General features: G+C 39.4%; 1 protein-coding gene across 2 annotated transcripts in view; it reads left to right on the forward strand.

The window, feature by feature from the left end:
• Positions 1-4,824: 4,824 nt before the first annotated feature.
• The window catches only part of mpped1 (metallophosphoesterase domain containing 1), a 92,788-nt gene continuing 77,354 nt past the window's right edge, over positions 4,825-20,258 (forward strand). The window contains exons 1-2 of one of the 2 annotated variants that reach the window (XM_044343784.1): positions 4,825-5,050; positions 17,984-18,375. In XM_044343784.1, coding sequence (XP_044199719.1) covers positions 18,197-18,375 — 179 coding nt within the window. In that variant the 5' untranslated portion in view covers positions 4,825-5,050; positions 17,984-18,196. Of the gene's footprint in view, positions 5,051-17,638; positions 18,376-20,258 lie in introns of those variants that run through there. The other variant, XM_044343783.1, reaches the window with a different exon arrangement.

The following is a 20,258-nucleotide window of genomic DNA, read 5'->3' on the forward strand; positions in this document are numbered from 1 at the left end:
TGTATTTGTTCAAGTATTAGACTGTGGTTTAGAGCAGGAGTTCATATACTTCACATGTCAGAAATCTTCTTTCTGTTTGCTTACTGGGAAACTCATGTTTGTCAAAATCTGAGACACATGGATCTGATTTGTACAAAATTTGGGGACAAAATGCATCTGACTGCTTGCATTTAAACATCCACAGTGACACTGTGGATCCACAACTGTAAATTTGGAACAAAAAGGTGACATATTTGCTCCTTGCCTCTTTCCAGTCTGTACAAAAATCAGCATACTTGGAAATCTCCAGTATTTTTTCTTCCTTCAGAAGCAAACATTTGCTGTTATTTGTTTGCGTCAAGTATAAAAAAGCAGCTTCCGTAGAGCAACACAATCCATCACAGCGTGACACCTGCATTTGCTTTGGTCAAAGTTTGTTTTAGCGTTTGTCATTGTTGCCTGAGCTGAGTGTTTTCATATCACTGCTGCATTACATTACGTTCTTCTCCCTGTCAATCAGCTGACACCCTCAGGAAGAAGAGGTGACGTGTTTTGCAGGAAACAAACACGTCACCTTACTAACTTATCTGACGCATCCATGTCTTCTTATTTGAGGAGTCTTTTTTGGAACAGCAGTTAATTTCATGCTAATCTGACACTGAGACGTTTGTATTTTTTTAAAACGACCACAAAATAATTACAGATTATAAAATAATCAAGGGAAGTCCCAGATGTAAATGGCCTCTGAATGACAGTGGAAGTCTTCTTTAATGATGGAGTTCACAGCCTGTTTAGAATATTACTGTAACTCCTCAACTGCTCTGCTGTTGGTCATTAATCATATTTGACAGGCAGATCTGATATTTCCTACGTGATCTTTCCAGGACGTCCAATCAGCAGCCAGCATCTGCAGGCAAATGCAACTGTGCCAGATGCTGAGATTACTCTCCCTTCACTATCTTGTTGCCTTTCCTCCATCAGTCGCTCTGCTGAAAGTTCACTGAATATGATGTGATAAAGACCGAACATGCACTGACTTTGTGACAAAACTGTGACAGTAGCAGATCAGTTTGCCTTAATTACAGATTGATCTGGTGCCACATGGGGAGAGTGGAAAAATACCGTTGTTTATCTTTTTATGTTTATTTATTCCATTACACATCTTCACTTACTCTGTTTTCAGAATATTAACACTCTTCCCGTGCACGCTCATCTGCTTACAGTAGGTAAAGTGAAATTCATTCATTTCCAGAACTTTATGTATTCTGATGCATTAGAAGGAAAAAATGACCGTAGTGCAGATGTTTCAACACTACTGTGTCTTCTTTAGAGTGAAAATGGAAAAAGACATAAAGCAAATAAATATACGATCAGCCTAGAATAGGTGTACGTGTCACTGGTTGAACAGGATTATAAATCTATGTTATAAAGGATCCAACATGTTGCCAGAGCCAGTGCGCAAGTGCAACATCCCATAATCACATTTATAATTACAACAGAATCAAAAAAACACAGATTGATTTTTTTGGCCACTTGGGGGCAGCAGAAACAAGCTTTAAAACATTATTATCACCATTTTAATGTTGATATGAACTTTCTAGCTAACAGTAGTTTATTCACACATCCAGCAGACAGAGAGCAACATTAAAGTCAATACAAGGAGTTTTTAACTTGTCATCATCGGGAAGATTGGTTATTTCTATACATTTAATCTAAATGCCTGCTGCCACCCGGTATGATTCCCCACGAAATCAGATGTAATAATTTACAGCATGCAGACCAGAAGAGCCAGTGTTTACATTACATGTAGCATGAGGGAGTATAAAGATGCTGCTAGGACGAGGGGACACTTCTCTTCCTTTGATAACGTAGTAAGTAAAGTTAGACTTGTCATTTCTTAAAAAATGACGAGAGAGCAAGCTGCAAGCACAAGAGGCCCAATGTCTTTAATGTATTTTGTTGTCTTAAATGCAGTTTTACTCACAGTATATACTGTTTTTTATTTATATTTCTTTTGATCATGTCTTGTATGTTTGACATAGATTCAAAAGAGAATAAATTCAATGGAAAAAATGCAGCAGTGCAATATAAACATACTCCATTACAAGTAAATGTCCTGCATTGAAAATTAATTTAAGTAAAAGTAAGTCAATATTATTAGGAAAATATATTTAAAGCATCAAAAGTAAAATACAGAGAAATGTCCTCTGGTAGTGTTATACTACTATATATTGCACTGATTATTATAATTTTGTTTCTAACAGTTTTATATAAAGTTGGGTAGTTTCATCCTTAACATTGCTTCATATTTTATTAACTCACATACAGAACTTTAGTGGCAAAATTTCAGCATATTTACAACATGTATGCTGCTGCTGCAACTTTCAAAAGACTTCACGGTGTATTTTTCTACTGTTACATACATGTGAGAAGTATTTGATGTTTGAAGAGTTAGAATATTATATATATATATATCACAGCAGAGAAACTGTGCACCTTGTAGACTGACCTGGCAGCCAGGAGACAGTGTTAAGTGCTCTCTCATGTCAGAATGAACTGTAGCCAACCCTGCAGGTACAGATGGAGAGAGTACTGATTGATTTCTGTTCAGCAGATTAGAATTGTTTTGGTTTTTTTTTACAAACTGACCACATTTAACCAGCAGGTGGCACACTCACCCCAACATGCTACTATGGAAGCTTCCACTAAGTTGCTGGTTATGGATGCATGTGTTTGAGCTCCAGATTGTGGTCTATTTGTTTAGCTCATTACCAGCCTAAATCCCAGTCCAATTACCTGCGGATAAACAGGAGCAGAGGTGGTGATACGCTGTAATGCTGTAATTTAACTGATTATCCTTTACACAGCCAATAAATGATGGAGAGTCAATTCTTTTTTCATTTCAGCAGAAAGATTTAACAGGCAGCAGGATCAGTGGGTCTGAGCTTAACAAGGTTTACTAATACAAGACAGTTTATTGATCTGTTTGGTGCTTCACGTGTCTGTTTCCTTCTTATGATCTGTTAATGGTCATGTTCATCCTTTAACTTTTTCTCAAATTAAAAATATCCCTCTGTCTCTCTCTCTAGAGTCTCTCGGTAGTTTGAGACAGAAAAGGCAGATTCATGCACAAACATCAAGAAAATGACACCTGACTCGAGAAAACCCATGAAGAAAGTTGACTTGTATGTCAAACAAGTAAGAAATTACATCACTGCATTGACAGACTGTTTGTTTATCCTCAGAAAATATCAATTCAAACATCAATAATAAACTGAAGGACATGTTGGGGTTTTTATACTCTACGTCCATACAGAGATATTATAGGAACAACAAAGACTAGAGCTGAAATAATTATTCAATTCATCGATCCACAGGAACAGTTTTGATGAGCAATTAGTCATTTTTTAAGCAACTATTTTCAAATGTTAAAATATTTTCTGGTGCTTTTGTTCCTGTATGATAGTGAACTGATTACATTTGGAGTTTAGACTGTTTACTGGACAAAACAAGCTGTTTGAAAATGTCAGCTTAGGAATGAAGAATTTGTGATGTCATTTTATAAACCAAACAACGGAGAAAATATTTCTAAGATTAACTGATAATCAAAATATTTATCAGTCTGGCCTGTTTTAAGAATGAACCAACCTTTCAAAGACTGACTCTTTTATTGGTAGTATTTCATATAACAGGAACTGGCCTGCCCTCACTTACACATGACATCTTTACTCATATATACATGACACTGAAGTCCCAACCAGCACCATAACTACTGACTACTGAGGTCACCAAGGTCAAATCTTCCTGTAGTTTGCAGGAACGAGGGAGGCTGAACGGCATTAAGAGAAATTTACACAAATTACATGGTGGATTCTAAACAATACTGAAAAATACATTTACTCAGGTACTGAACTGAAGTACATGTACTTTGAGTATTTCTATTTTATACTACTTTATACTTCAACTCCACCAGAGAGAAATATTGTCTTTTTGACTCCACTGCATTTATTGTACAGCTGTAGGATTTACTTTGGAGGTGCAAATAAATTATTTGATATTATAATTAAATAATAAATACATATAATTATAATTGTACAATTTAAAGTAAATGATCTCTTGTGATACTGTTGTACTTCTACTTCTGCAACAATTTGAATGCAGAGCTCTGACTTGTAATAGAGAACTTTTACCTTGAGGTTTATACATTGACTTTAAATCCACCTCTGCTCACATGTATGTTTCTCTTCTTGTTCCTTCACTGTGATGTTTGAGCTTCACTGTGTAGACTGATGTATGTGCAGAGTGACACCAGCAGACTGCTGGAGGAGGAAACTATGCTGAGAATGAATTTATCAGTGAAGTAGAGTCCAGCATTTAAACTTCTGAAATGAACAATAATATATCATTATAATATTTATTGTCAGAAAAACCATAACAGACACAAATGATCATGCAAAGCAGAGTAGTTTCTTTATAAAACTGGTCTGGAGGTCAATAAATAAATACATAAAAGTAAACAGATGAATTTAGGATTATGATTGAATTCTATTCTTGGCAGTGTGAGAACTGGAATATAAATAACAGAATAAATCGTCTAAATATGGAGACAAAATGTTTACAGACTTCTTAGTTATATATTTCTTGGAGGTGGTGGTGGGGTTGCAATGTGGGGGGGGGGGGGGGACTGGACTCGGGGCTTAAATCGTGGACACGGCCCTGGTGGTCCAAGTAGAAGCCTTATAATGAAACCAGCGTGATTTTTGTCTCTGTGTGACCGGGGATGAGCTCTGTAGATCCCCCCTTCTCTGCTCCTCCTCACTGCACCGCACACCGGGAGATACGGTGGGCAGGACTGATCTGAGAGAGAGAGAGAGAGAGAGAGAGAAAGAGAGAGAGAGAGAGAGAGAGAGAGAGAGAGAGGAGGATCTCTCCACGACGCTCCTCCGGTGCACCACGGGGTGCGCATTCAAACTGACCAGCGCGTCTCTCTCGCAGCGCAGACACCTTCCTCCTCTCTCCACATCCATCATCACCGCGCAGAGCAGCCCTGCAGCTGACCACACAACAGCCGGTAAGTTGACTCCTCTTTATGTTTTTAGGTGCATTTATACAAAGGTGTCCACTCATGCATGCAAGAACCGGAGCAGAGATATGCGTTAAACCCGCTCCGCGCTGCGTATTCCCGGGTTAATCTCAGCTCTGGACCTGTTTTCTGTCACATGTGAAGGAGGGAGGGGGGGGGGGGGGACTCAGTGGTCGCTTGACTAGTCTGGATTTTAATAAAGGCATGCATTCACGTCCCCCCCCCCCACCCCGACATAACACTTACCAGCAGGGCTCACCGGAACGCTTTTATGGTAGATCAGATTTCAGTAGCACCACATCCAAAGGGCAAAGTCTCAGGGTACAGTACAGGGTGCAGAGACTCAGTGGAGCTTCAAAACACCCCGCATGTCTGAGAGAGAGACAGTCGGAGCAGCCTGTGGGACCAAATGGCTGCAAAGTTTTTTATTAGTTCAGTTACACACAGAGGGCAGACTGCAGAATCAGCTCTCATGAGTGGAGGGAAACTTCTGCAAAATGTGCGAGAAGCTGATAATTCTCAGGAGCTCTTAAGATAATTCAACTGCAAGGATTTAATATCTGGCTTTTAATTAAAGAGTTACAGTTGGTAAAACTCTGCCTGCACACTAATTACTTAAAACAATTTGTTTGTGGGTGATTAAAACGTGAATTAAGCCAGATTAAAACAGTTATCAAAGTAAATATAGTAAAAAGGGAAATTTTATATGTTCCAAAAAAACCTTCTGTTCTGATTATTTGTGCATAATTTTTCCACATTGGTTGGAATATGTCTCATATTTTTTTCACTTCAGATGGAATCACCCTATAGTTTGTGGATTCTGCATATTTCACACAGCTGTGGATCCAAATTAGACCAACACACACAAAGATCTCCAGGCTATACTGCGCGTATAAAACAGATACAGTAACTCAGCGCCACACTCAGATGCACTTTAATTTTCTGTGTGTGTCCATATGTAGCCGAAAACCAGCGAATAAGCAGAGAAGATTGGCTCACAGTCTAATGTGACGGCCGCTTGTTAAATACGAGAATGTGCCCGAGAGGAGAGAGCATCAATCAGACAGCTTCTCTTATGTTTCTGCATTTATCAACCTCTCCACAGCCGCACCAGCATCCAGCATCCAGTACAGCACGCTCACACTGTTGCTGCCAGAGGCTTCTCTTCTCCTCTCTTCTCTTCTCTTCTCTTCTCTTCTCTTCTCTTCTCTTCTCTTCTCTTCTCTATTGTTGGTTAGAAAACAGTCAAGGGGGGCCCTTATGTGATCCAGGGGCCCCTAAGCTGCTCCCTCTGTGATTGCCACTAACATTTCTTGACACAGAGTCAAAGGACTCGGTCATTCATGTCAATAACAGACACTGATAGAGGAGGGCTTGAGATTCTGCTTACAGAAGCGCAAAAAGTCTACAGTTTGACTTTCAGGTGGCGGTTTGGGTCAGATGAATACTGCCTGTTGACGTGTTCGCACATTAAAAAATAATGCACGTTAGATAAACATTTCCCTTTGGATGTTTTAGTGCTGAATCTGAATTAAATGCTCTTGCTCTTGAATATGATTTTTTTTTAAAGCTATCATTGTGGATGTGTGGATAGAGTTGTGTCAACACTCTATACCAGAAGAAAAGTGATTGTAATATATTTCCTCTGGCCAGTAACACACACCTTCATGCTCTGAAAAAATGATTTCACATAAAGACAACTCTATAGATTATATCGGTCAGGCTTCACAATAGACTCAATGCCACGTTTTGTTGTTTTTTTTTCTACTCCATGAGGATCTCACAGAGAAGACAAAAAGCATGAGAGAATGATTTTTCACAGGGGATATAAGCCTCGTATGCCTGAAGGCCTGTGAGCGTATGAAACAGATGCTTCAGACTCTAGTGGCTTCTTTTGTGACCCATCTCTCACAAAAAATATAGTGATATTCTTTCATTCCATGCAGATAGTACTGCAGAGTGTAATCTGCTCTTTTAAAAAACAGAAGCTTGTGTATACTGAACTTATAACAATGTTGTATTTTGTCATGCATTAATAAAACTAATATAATTAGATACATCTGGAGTTATAGCTGAGACTTACTGATGTAACTGTGGTTTATGAAGTGCATCTTTGCTGCTGAGGTTGAGTGTCAGTCACCTTTGACATGGTTGGTAACATGTTTGGCACATGTACTCTATATATGAGTGTTTATTCTTGGTATCTTCTGATGAGGATCCTAATTTGAACCGCAGTTTCATCTCTAACTCGTTCACTTCCTCCGATCACCAGCTGTTCTGCATCTGGATGACTGAAGCTTCAGTCTGCTCGCTTGTACAACATGTCACGTAGAGCTGCGACGATTAGTCGATTAATCAATTAGTTGCCAACTGCTGAATTAATCAGCAACCGTTTTGATAATCGATTCATCATTTTGATTCATATTTTAAGAAAAAAAAAAAAGATCTGGTTCCAGCTTCTGAAATATGAGAAGCTGGAACCTCCTCCTGCTCCATCTGCCTCTCTTATTTCTCTCCTGTGGCTTATGCGTGTTTGCAGTCTCGAAGTAATGACTCCTACAAATGTGGATAATGACGTACACATACATGGCTAGTCAACGCATAAAGTGGTATTTGTTGATTTATTTGTTTCGGAAAGTTATAAAAATTGGATTCAGGACATCATTTGATTTAGACATTAAGTTCTTTATTTAACACAAACAGGCTGTCTATAAGCATCTGATGGAACATTTCAATTTGAATTCATGTAGCTTTCTACACTGGCCGCATAATGTCTCGCACTTAATCTTCATTGTGTATTTGGCTCTCAGTGCTGAAACACATCTGAACCACAGCAGGATGTTTCATCCTAGATCCAGGTCCAAATATCCAGATCTCTGAGCTCAGAGGCTTAGAAATGTCTTCCCAAATATTTTGTCTCTTTTGCTCTTTTTTTTTATTTGCACTGTCGAAAACATAAGGTCAACATCACATAAGGTTAGCAGGCTTCTCATTTCATCAGCAGGTTTAACCGGATCACATAACAAACATGTAATCATGTAACAGCCACGACAAAAAGTACAGATACAGTAAAAGTATTTTTAGCTGTTACATATGTTGAAAGCTTAAACTAAATGGATTCAATAAAATATCTGAAAGGATTTAAATGTGATAAATGGATTCAGATTTGATTAAAATTTGCGTTTGTGTGTATGTGTGTGTGCGTATACTATGGCATCTTCAGGTAAAATTTTCAGACGGTCAAAAGAAATGAAATAGAACTTATGTTTACTCCAGATAGAATGAAAGTGACATTTGTGTAGAAAGTAAACAGAGGCTGCTGTTAAAGTTAAGCTGAGGAAGGTGATGATGAGCATGTCCTGTGTAACCTACATTATCTGAAAAACCGCACATGAGCTCAATGTGTTATAATCTCCCAGCATCTGCTAATGCATGTTTCTGTCTCACACTGGCATGAATGTGAGGCGCTGTCACTGTCACATTCATGACAACAGAAACACATTGAAATATGCACGCCCAGGCCTGCACACACATCAACCTGGGTGCACGCGGAACGCACACATGTACTGTATGTGCTCCTGAAACACATACACTGAGCATGCTGGGATTTGCCCGTGACAAACAACCGCGGTCGGTGTGAAGTGTGAAGTGTGTATCTGTCACGTCAGTGTGCTGTCACCGTGTGAGGTTGCCGGGGAATGAGGAATCGAGATGGCACGCTGACATCGAACGGCAGTCGAGGCGGACTTTGCCAAACCCGCCTGTCCCCAAATTATCACCTCCGTCTCCCAGCATCCCCGTCATCTCAGCACCTCTAAGCAGCTCTGCTCTCTCCCAGCAGTTGCCAGAGCCTCCGAAAAATGAGCTGCAGAGATGAATGGGCGACACACACACACACACACACACACACACACACAGGCCTCACACACCAGGGACAGACATTGAAAGGATTTTTATCAATTCTATTTATTCTTATATATTGTCTGAGCAAACATTCAAATAAAAAGAACACATTATGCATTACAGCACATACAGAAAAATACATTTGTAAATAATAAATCATTCAGGCTCTGGAACTACAACGTGCAGTCTGACATTATGCATAACAGCAGTTTTTCAAGGTGAAAATGTTCCGCTCAGGCTGCCTGTATGACTCCAATGTTAACATCAGGTTTAAACAATAAGTCACATGGGTCTGACTACCAAGATGGTTGCCTAGAACATATCTCCAGAAAATTTGCACATTTCCTCCTTTGAATTCGATCACTAAAGGCCTAATTTAACCATCTAAAACTGGTGTTCTTGTTTTTATAATCACTTGGTGTAATTTTTGAAAACTGTTTTTTATCAATGGCTGCTACAATCTCGAAGTCTCGAACAGCTAAGCACGGGATGAACTATGCTAGCATGGCTAGTGGGACGATGCTGAAAGTTGTAGGAATGGCTCACCCCAACTCAAGAGCTCCAGTTATCGCATCAAATGCTCTCACAGAACTTCAAGCGACTTTGGAAAAAGCAGTGCAAGAGATGTCACAACTCAGCAACATTCTCAAATAACTGCAGGAGGATGTTTCCCCAGTAAAAACCTCACAGGCTAAAGTAAGCATGGATATTACTGCTATTTTTGAGAGACTGGATGAGACAGACGGTCAGATAATGGATCTAGGGAGTGAGAATGGTCGGTTAAGCACTGAGCTGCTAAACACTTCTAAACAACGTGATGAGCTAGAGAGAGCAGTGCAAGATGCAGCGAACCGGGACAGACGACTCAACATGCGGCTAATGGGAGTTAAGGAACAGCTGGAGGGTGGCAAGCTGCTGGAGTATACCAGGCAGCTGGTTGCAGAGGTCCTAGCTAAGAATGAACTAGGCTAAGAATGAACTAACTAGCTAAGAATGAACTTAGCTAGGTCGCTGGCGCCCATTCCAGATGAGGACCGTCCTCTGAGACCTATCATCATGAGATTCCAAACATTTCTGGAACGTGAACGGGTGATAGCTGCAGTGAGAGAGAAATACAAGAACAAAACAGAAATAAAGTGGCATGGCAGGAGAATTTCCTTTTTCCCAGACGTGACCAAGGATGTGGCCGACAGGAGGAAGAAGTTTACCTAAGTTCGGAGGAAACTACTCACGATGGATATTCGCTACACACTGACCTTCCCCACTGTACTGTGGTTTTCATGGAAAGGGAAGCGGATGAGTTCTGAGGACCATCGCAAAGCACTGGAATTCATCACCAAAAAGAGCAAAGTATTATACCTAAGAACTCCTGCTCTGATGGAGCGGTGACTATTTGAACTTGTTACTGACTGGGGCCCCTATCATATGAACAGCTGTCATCTGCAGCCATTTGATCACCTGCTCATTCTTTATTAGTGACTATCGATGTGGGCTGATTTAAGTTTTAGATCATTAAGTGCCTTACTAAGGGCCAGAATCAGTATACAGTCCTACTTGGACTGTAGCCTGCTGAACTTGCCACCACTATCTCCTCCTGTCTTTATTTAGATGGGGGTATCTTTGCCCAGTGTACACCAATCATTTTTTGGTTTTTGTATGTATTGGTTTCTCATGATGTTGCTAGTAGTTAATGTTTATGTGTCTGAAAACAAGATGGAACATCTTTGGAACAGAGGGGCAAAAGTACATGGTCATTATGAAGATGGAAAGAACATGATGGAGAAAAAATATGAATAGTGATTTTAGGGTGATTTCATGGAATATTAAAGGAGCTCAGAATCCTGTTAAGCTAAAAAAAAAAAAAAAAAAAAGGTGTCAGCTCTATCTCAAATCGCAACAGGCAGATGTTGCATTCATACAAGAAACACATCGGACAAATTTAGAAACTGCCAAATTCAAGAGAACTTTGTATTGCTGAAAGAACACAGGGATAATGAAGGGAGGATTGTTATTGGGTAGAGGATCAATCTCTAATATACAGTATATGCTCCAAGTCAGGAGGATGCAGATTTTTTTTTCCATTATGTTCTATTAAGTTAAGATTGTCTGGGCAGTTGAGAATAGACATATAATATTGGGCATTTAATCAGATTCTGGATGCTATAAAGGACAGGGCAATGTATTCTCGTAAAGTTCCAAAGGATAGACTTGCAATACATCAGCTTATAAAGAACCTGGGCCTGGTAGCCTGGTCTCCGATAATGGCCAGGGGCGTAGTCAACATGAACAGTTAAAGGCCCTAAATACAGGCAAGGGAGAAAACAAGGTTGGATAAACTCCTGGTGCCTGTTATATAATGTGCATGCCAGTTAAATAGTAGTTACCTGGATGTAACTCCAGTTCTATGAGTAGGCGCTACATGCAGAGGCCTCTAACGTAGGCTACATTTCCATCACTTTAATTTAATAAATTCAACAATATACTTGCTATTTTCACTCAAAGCCGATACAGAGAGGGAAGGGAGGTGGAGGAAACGCAATATCGCTTAAATATGGAGATTACAGTGCATATTTTATATGAGCATACATCCATGAGCATGCTACCACATGCTACAGCTAAGTGGTGCACTGCCACCACATCGGAGTAAGTCGATTACTGTAATTACTGGTAATGCACTTTAACAGAGCAAACAGAAGCAGATCAGAAAACAAGGAGACTTCGTACTAAAATATGATTAAATATACTTATCAAACAATGAAAATTAGAAATAAAGGCCTCTCTCTAATATAAGCCTGCTTCCAATAAAGGCCTGGTACCCTTTGCAGTTGAGGTAAATAAAGGCCGCAGCCACTATTAGAGAAAATACGGTAGATTATCTTTTAGTATCCAAAAGCATGATTGAGTCTATTATGGATAGTAGAACAGGGGTCACAGCATTAACAGACGGTGCTACAGTGGAGCTGTGCCTAACAATGGATAAGAGTGAGGAGTAGTAGGTGGAGACTTAATCTCAAGGCCCAACATTTAAACAATTATCTGAAGAACTTCAACAATTTTTTTTACTGAAAGGATATGTTCCATCTGGGAGACCTGCAAGACATTTATTAGGTACAAAATCATAGCCCATACATCAAAGCTGAAGAAAGAAAATAGGGAGAAAGTCAGAAAAATTAAAGGAAATTAAGTTAAAGCAAAAGGAAAAAAAGTTTATCTGAAAAGTATAGTGAGACCTTATTGAAGCAGATATGTGATATTAAATATGTGTTAAATGAGATGTATAATAAGAAAGCTGAATTTGCCATATTTAGACTCAAAATGAATTGCTACAAAAGTGGAGAAAAGTCAGGAAAATTGCTGGCAAGACAGTTAAATCAAAAGGAAGCCACATACATTATATCAGGTATTAAGGATGAATCTGGACAAGTGGTGACTAAACCTCAGGAAATTAATCAAGTCTTTAAAAAGTTCTACTCACATCTGTATACTTCAAACACTTTTGTTAATACTGAAGAAAGGAATGCATGGTTTTCGAGGATTGATCTCCCTAGGCTGTCGACTAATCAAGTAGAAACTTTGGACGCTCCAATTACAGAGGATAAAGTTAGGAAAGCTATTAAATTAATGAAGTCAGGAAAGGCTCCTGGGTTAGATGGCTTCTCTGTTGAATATTATAAGAACTACATTGATATTCTGACACCTATCTTTACAGAGGTATATTCTGAGGCTACATTAACGGGTGAGTTACCCAGTACATTCAATGAGTCAGCAATTTCAGTGATCCTCAAAAAAGGGAAGGACCCACATGATCCAACCAGCTACAGGCAAAATACTAACTAAGGTATTGGCTACGGTGACCGGACTCCCCATTATGAGCGGTTGTCCTGAATCTGGAATCCTGTCCTGTTTCTCCTGAAAATTAGACTAAACCTGAGTTTTGATTAGTTATAGCCTAATTAAACATTAATTGCTGATCATTGTGAAACATTCTTTTGGTGTTTCCCACAGACGGGGAAACCGTCGCCTACATGGATTATGGCTGGTGTAGTTTTTTTTAGCCGTGCACAGTAATTTACAACTACACATAGCAGCGACGCATAGCTATGTTGCTGAATTAAAACATTCATGGAGGGAAATTAAACCATCCTGATAGAATGAATAAAAGAAAATTGAATTGAATTGAATTAAAAAATTTGATGTAACAGATAATGATTTACATACTGTCACATACAACACAGCCATTGTGTTTCTTTTTCCTAATGACAGACATTTGACTTCATGAACAAAAATAAAACATTTTGACTTTCACATGTTTTACTGTATGTTGACACTGAATGTAATGTACCGGAGGCCACACCCACCGTGGCTAGGTGACCACACCCACCCCAAACTCCCCTGTCCCCAGCTTCATCCACTCTCATCTGGTCACCCTAGTATTGGCTATGCGCCTACAGCATATCCTGCTAGACATTATACATTCAGATCAGGTTGGATTTATAAGTGTAAGGTCTGATAACCTCAGAAGATTGCTTCACTTGATGTGGTTAAGCAGGGAGGACGATGCTCCAATCGTGTCCTTCTTCCTAGATGCGGAGAAGGCTTTCGACTATGAGGAGCAGGGTTTTTTTGTTGCATACTATGAAAACTTTTGGGTTCTTAAATTGGATTAGAGTGATATATGCAGACCCACAGGGATTGATATCACCCTCCTTCAAGCTGTCATGGGGCACAAAGCAGGGAGAGCCGCTCTCTCCATTATTGTTATTTCTTGAACCTCTTGCAGTAGCTGTTAGATCGAACCCAAAGACTGGTGGGGTTAAAGCTGGAGGAAGAGAGCACAAGCTGTTTCTTTATGCAGATGACATTTTGTGGCTATCCACAGACCCTACCTCTTCAGCCCCTATATTATTAGGTTTATTTGAAACATATTCAAAGATATCAAGTTACAAAATTAATTGGCGAAAGACTGAGGTAATTCCAGTATCGAGAACTTGTCATAGGGGAGTAATTAGTTCACTGTAATTCAGATGGATAGATACAGGAATGGTATACCTTGGGTTAAAACTTTGTGCAGATCTTACCAGTATAATGCAAATTAATATGTCTCCGCTACTTCAAAAGATTAAAACAAAATTAGATAGATGGAAACTAATAAATCAGAGTTTATGGGGAAAGATAAGCATAATAAAAATGGTAATTGCACCTCGGTTTAATTATCTGGGATTACCACATGTAGAGTTGTATGGAATATCATTTGAAATGACAAAATTGGCTAAACATTGGAATAATGGAAATACTAATGAACTTGCATGGATGCAGATAGAAAATGAACTTGCTGCCTCTTTGGAGCCGATAGAGGCATCGTCACAGAGAAATGTATCAAGCAAGTACATAACGACCCAATCTGGGAGCATTCCAGAGAGACATGGATAAAAACTCAGAAATTGTTACATATCTCTAAATATAAGCAAGGATAATCATCAATTTGGAACAACCAATTAATACGATTAGTCAGTCTTTTATAAAATGATGGCAAACACTGTATGGTAACTGTGAAAACTTAAAAAAGATATGGGAAAGAGATCTGAACTCAAACATAGAAGCAGATAAATGGAAAATATGGTAGCAGATGTCAGCTGGTCAGTTAGAGATACGTTGGGAAAATTTACACATTACAAAATAATTCACAGGTATTATTATACACCAGTTAAAATACCAAAAATGGACTCATGGATGACAATTATTGTTGGAAGTGTACAAATGAAACAGGTTCTTTTCTTCATTTAATGTGAGAATGTTCTTTTGTTTCTCCTTCATGGAAACAAGTAATTAAAACTGTCAGCGAGTGGTTGCATAGGCCACTGCCAGAATCTCCCCAGCTGTGCTTATTAGGAGACCGCTCCCTCCCACCACCATGTATATACAAACAACATTTGGGGCTTGCACTGGCAGGTTTTATCACCGCTTCAAGGATTGTTTTCCACCATCGGAAGAGCCACACAAAACCAGATCTTGCTGAATGGTTAAAATTGATGACAGACAATGCCTCTTTTGAAGATCTAATGATTACCAAGTAAAGTTTTATGAAGTTTGGTCTAAGTTTCTGATGTATATAAAGAAAGGAAGTAAATATATTTTATTTTTCACTTGTCTCCACAGTTTACTCTTTGTTTTTTATTGTACTTGGAGCTAATTTTGTTTGTCCTGCTTTATTTTGTTTTGTTTTCTTCTGTTTGTTCTGTTACTTATTTTTCATTGATTTACTGTAGCAACTGGTATTGTGTGTCATTATGTTTGTATATATTGAAAATGTTAATTACAAAAAACATCAGGTTTAAAAATCAGATTTAAGCCGAGCCAACAGATGCTCTGGTGCTACAGTAGCTGGAGGGGATGCAGCGCTCACCTCGCAGCTCCTAATAACACACAGTCCTGTCGTTTTATCAGCCGTTTTGATTTCAAATCAAAAGTTTGGTGTGTCATTGCCTTTTATATCCAGTTTTCTGATGTATTCTCTGCCAGGCTATGGATAATCAATTGTTTGAATCAGTTTGTATAAGATGGATCTCCTTTGTAATATTACATTGGTTATCTTTTCATTATCTTATCATTTTAATATGATGATTGCGTCCTTTGATATTTCTCTTTATGTTATTGTAGATACAGTTTCTTTAACCTTTATGGAAGAATATTGTCTTTTTATACCAATACTAATTAGTTTTTATCATATTTTATTTTTTACTTTGGTTGATTTGTGTGTGTGTTTTTTTAAGCAAATTAATGTCCTTTGATTCTTCTATTGTATGATATGTTCCTATCATTCTATTACATTTCTAAATTTACAGTGTTCATAAATGGAGGAGCTTGTTGATTTTTATTTGTGTGCGTGTGGAGGTGCTGCTGGCGTCCTCTGATTGGTGGACTCCAGGGGAAAAAGGTTATACACAGAGGGTTTGTTGCTGTACTGTTTATTGTGCAGTTGTTGTTTAATTAAATGAATGTACTTGATAAAGGTCTAAGAACTGAAATGTTGTTAATAAAGTGAGTACAAGTGACGTACAGCGATTCTCAGTCAAGGTCTTTTTTTATCCTACACACCTGACAATAAGATTTAATGATGTTGCAAGAACTTTGCTGAGGTTGATACTCAGTTTAAGAGCTAAAATGATTAGTTGATTAATCCATTAGTTGATCAACAGAAAAATAATCGCAATTATTTTTCCAGCAAAAGATGCCAAAGCTTTTTGTTGTCCTCTGTGATGGTAAATTAAATATCTTTGGTTTTTTAGTGATGGTCTGACAAAACAGTCTGATGATTTCAGAAACTGTGATGGACATTTCTCACAGTTTATTTTACATTTTAGAGACTAATTTATTAATTGATTCTTTAGAAAAAATAATCATCAAATGTGTCTATAATGATAATAATCGTTAGTTGTCAGTGCATTTTTACTAAACCTCTCCAGTTTGGTCAAATTCACACACAGGTTTGAACTTCATGTCCTTTCTGCCATGACTGAACACCCTTTTCAAAACAAACTGGAAGAGACTCCCATATTAAATCACTGTAACACACAAACTGAAAAAGGACATTGATTATGTCAGAGTAAAATGATCCTTAGGAATCAGAGGATTTAGTATTTGTTATCTAGAAATCTTTTAGATTGAGTGATATATTGTAAGGATGCATGGTATTGGATTTTTTGCCGATATCAGATATGCCGATATTTCCAACTCATTGTGGCCAATTGCCGATGCTGATACCAAGATATGCACATATTTTTTTCCAGCTGGCTGAGGAGACTATTATGCATGCAAGCATAGATTGTACTAAGTATGATCAAGAAAGACAATATATGAAGGAAGAACTTAGTAAGACTGGAGTTCAGGAGCTCAGCATTAAAACTTTAATGAACCTGCCAAGTGTGTGGAGCAGTAGAGTTTTCTTTGAGTTTATTAGACAGACAGGAGCAATGTGTAGGATTTAATCTCTGGTCCACACTCCGGAGCAGAAGGTGGCGGTAATGCACCTAAAACGCTGGTTGCCAACCGCCGTTATAAACCAAAAAGAAGAAGTTTTTTCCAAACAGAGTGGTACATCCTATCAGCCAGGGTGTTTCCTATCTGTGCAGCCGAACATAGCAGCTCCTCCGGGGACTATTTTACCCTGACGGTTCCGTTACTTCCTCCGCAGGCTCCACTTCACTCAGCTGCTTCTTCCCACTTTAACCTGAATAACAAACCGGGGCTCGGTGCTCCGGTTGGATCCAAACGGAGAGCCGGGGCTAACGTTAGCAGCAGCACGGCCGGAGGGAAGCACAGCACGCTAGCCTTCCAGCTAACGTTAGCTGAGAGGCTAGCGGAGTGTTAGCATCAGCATGGCCGAAGGGAAGGACAGCAAGCTAGCCTCTGCTAGCCTCCCAGCTAACGTTAGCTGAGAAGCTAGCAGAGCGTTAACAGCAGCATGGCCGGAGGGAAGCACAGCCAGCTAGCCTCTGCTAGCCTCCCAGCTAACGTTAGCGGAGAGGCTAGCGGAGCGTTAGCAGCAGCATGGCCGGAGGGAAGCACAGCCAGCTAGCCTCTGCTAGAAGAAGCAGCTGGTCTGACAGGCAGCTGAGTGAAGTGGAGCCTGCGGAGGAAGCACCGGGACCGTCAGGGTGAAACAACATGCCGATATTTCAGCCGATACCGATGACATGCCGATAATATCGTGCATCCCTAATTTATTGTATGTCTATGTCATAAAATACTGAAAGATGCCCATCACAAGTTCAAGGAGATTTCTTCAAATGTCTTGTTTAGTCAACAGTCCAAAACCAAAAGATAATCAATTTGTACAATGATATGAAACTGAGAAAAGCAGCACACACTCACATTTGAAACCTGATAAATGACTTAAACTATTAATTGATTATTTTTGTTGGCAATTTTCTTTCAGTCTGATTGTTTCACCATTTCTCCGAATTCCCACTCTTATCACACACACTTCATGCCAGCTCTGCTCTGCTGTGTTCCTCTCAGGTGCAGATAAGCTGTAGAGAAGAAGAAGAAGAAGAAGAGGGAGGAAGTGATGTTCTCTCCTCAGCTCACTGTGACTGTGAGCTCAGTGAGAGTTTGAGGCCGGGACAATCCACTGACCGTCCTAGAGCAAAAACACCCAATTAGCTAAACTCCTGTCGTGCTCGGCCTGACACCTCGCTCTCCTCCAGCCGCTCCTCTCCAGTCACCAGTGCCATGGCCTTCACCCTGTCAGAGATCATGGCAGTGAGGCGGCAGCAGTCACAGGCTCAGTCACACACCCAGCGAGGCAGCAGGACGGCGGTGGAGGTGGATGAGTACAGCACCAACCCCACTCAGGCCTTCACCTTCTACAACATCAATCAGGGACGCTTCCAGCCGCCGCACGTGCACATGTGAGTAGATCCACCAGGCCTGTAGAAATGAATCATATTCTAGTTTACATCTCCTCTGATTGTTTCCTTTTTCATTCATTCATTCATCCATATCCTGTTTTTACATCACTGGACATCTATTATCCTTTAAGTGAAGCAGCTCTTTAACCAGATTGGACAGAAGAATCAGCCAAAAGAAGAATCTTTCATGTTCATTTGAGGAAAAAGAAAAAAAAAAAGACAGATATTCTTGAGATTTGTGTCACAACAGTTGTGAAATTGACTGGACAACATCATTAATGAAACATAAAAGTTGCTTTAATGATGTAACTTGAGTTTTTTTTGTCATGACTTAGCCAAAACATTACAATGTGAGACTGTTTCTCCTCAAAAGTCCTTGAATTCGAAGAGCGTCTGGGAACTCCTGACCTCCTTGGTGCCCATGACTTTTTCTTTCTGCTGTGGAAGTTTTTCTCAAACCAGTGAGATTAACACCAGGAATTCTCACATAACAGCTCAGATGGCTTTTATTTAATTCATCTGCCTTTATTTTACACAGCCGTATGTAGGAGACATGCCTTTACTCCTAATCTCCTCTGTGTTATAAGCATATTTTGTCATATTTTAAGAAGAAACCTTTTTTGTTTTCTCATCTGCTCCTGTTTTAATTTGCTGTAGAAGCAAACACTTCCTTCATATTAACATGTTGTCTTTCAGCACAATTTGCACAACACTAATTCTATCTGTACATGTCACACTCACTATTCTGCTGCTCTGAGTTTCCCTCTTTAACACAAACACTGTTCTCACTTATCATTCTTTTAATTCTCAGTGGAAGTGCAGTATTTTAAGATAGTTCAGAAATGCATTTAAAAAACATTCACAGCAATAAATGTGCATTTTATTTTCATAATCTTCATGCAGTGAACGTATGATATTTAGTTTGCCAGTTATTACAAAGATCTTTTCAGGCTTTCTATCGTTGCTATGGTGGTTGCTATGGATGCTGCTAATGAATCATTGTCTTTGCGTCGTGTAGTTATCTGAGCTGTTATGTTATTTGTTATTTTATGTAACTGTTTGAAGGTAGATTTTCAGAGCGTCTCATGGATGAACTGAATTTGAAATCTAGAATTTGAAGCTTTGTGATTGGCTGACAGGAGAATCCGCCCAAAAGTATTTTCCACACTGTCACTGTGTTAAGATTTTCTTTTAATGATATCTTTAACATTTCTCAACACAAAAACACAAAAGTGTCCTTAATAACTTAACAATATGATAGATTCATGTTAAAGCCATCAGTTTAAATTCTTTCTCCTTTGATTCTGAGAAATAAAGTTATATCTAAAATAAATCAACATCTTTACTTTTTCATAATTTTATTGTGAAACTAACATGTTTTGTGCTGCGGACCAACGTAGCTGTTACACATTTTGATGTGAGACTGTGTTGATTCATTCTCTTACATTTCCGTACACTCAGTAGTGAACCTCTCTCTGTATTTTATTACTTTGTGACTCACACTTCTTTCCGGCTGTCCTACATGCATGTGTATCTGCTTTCCCGCTTCCCCTTGTCTCTTGTGGTGCTGGGGTGCACAGGAGGAGGAGGAGGAGGAGGAGGAGGAGGAGGAGGAGGAAGAAGAAGAGGAAGAGGAGGAGGCAGGACTGGGTGTTATCGTACCTGGAGGAGAGCTCACTAAAGTGGGCCACGGTTATTCACCAGCTCCCCTCTTCCCCCTGGAGACCCCGTGGATGAGCACGCTCACTGGAAATCCCACAGGACTCTGCTCTTTTTCTTTATCTGCGCTTTATTCTTTCTCTATCTCTGCACATTTCTCTCTCTGTCTCTCTCTGCTCCGTGCTTTTATTGTGGCCTCTCGCTCTCGGTTCCCGCTATGTCTC

Source organism: Thunnus albacares, chromosome 23, assembly GCF_914725855.1.
Source record: "Thunnus albacares chromosome 23, fThuAlb1.1, whole genome shotgun sequence".
In the NCBI taxonomy this organism is placed as follows: domain Eukaryota; kingdom Metazoa; phylum Chordata; class Actinopteri; order Scombriformes; family Scombridae; genus Thunnus; species Thunnus albacares.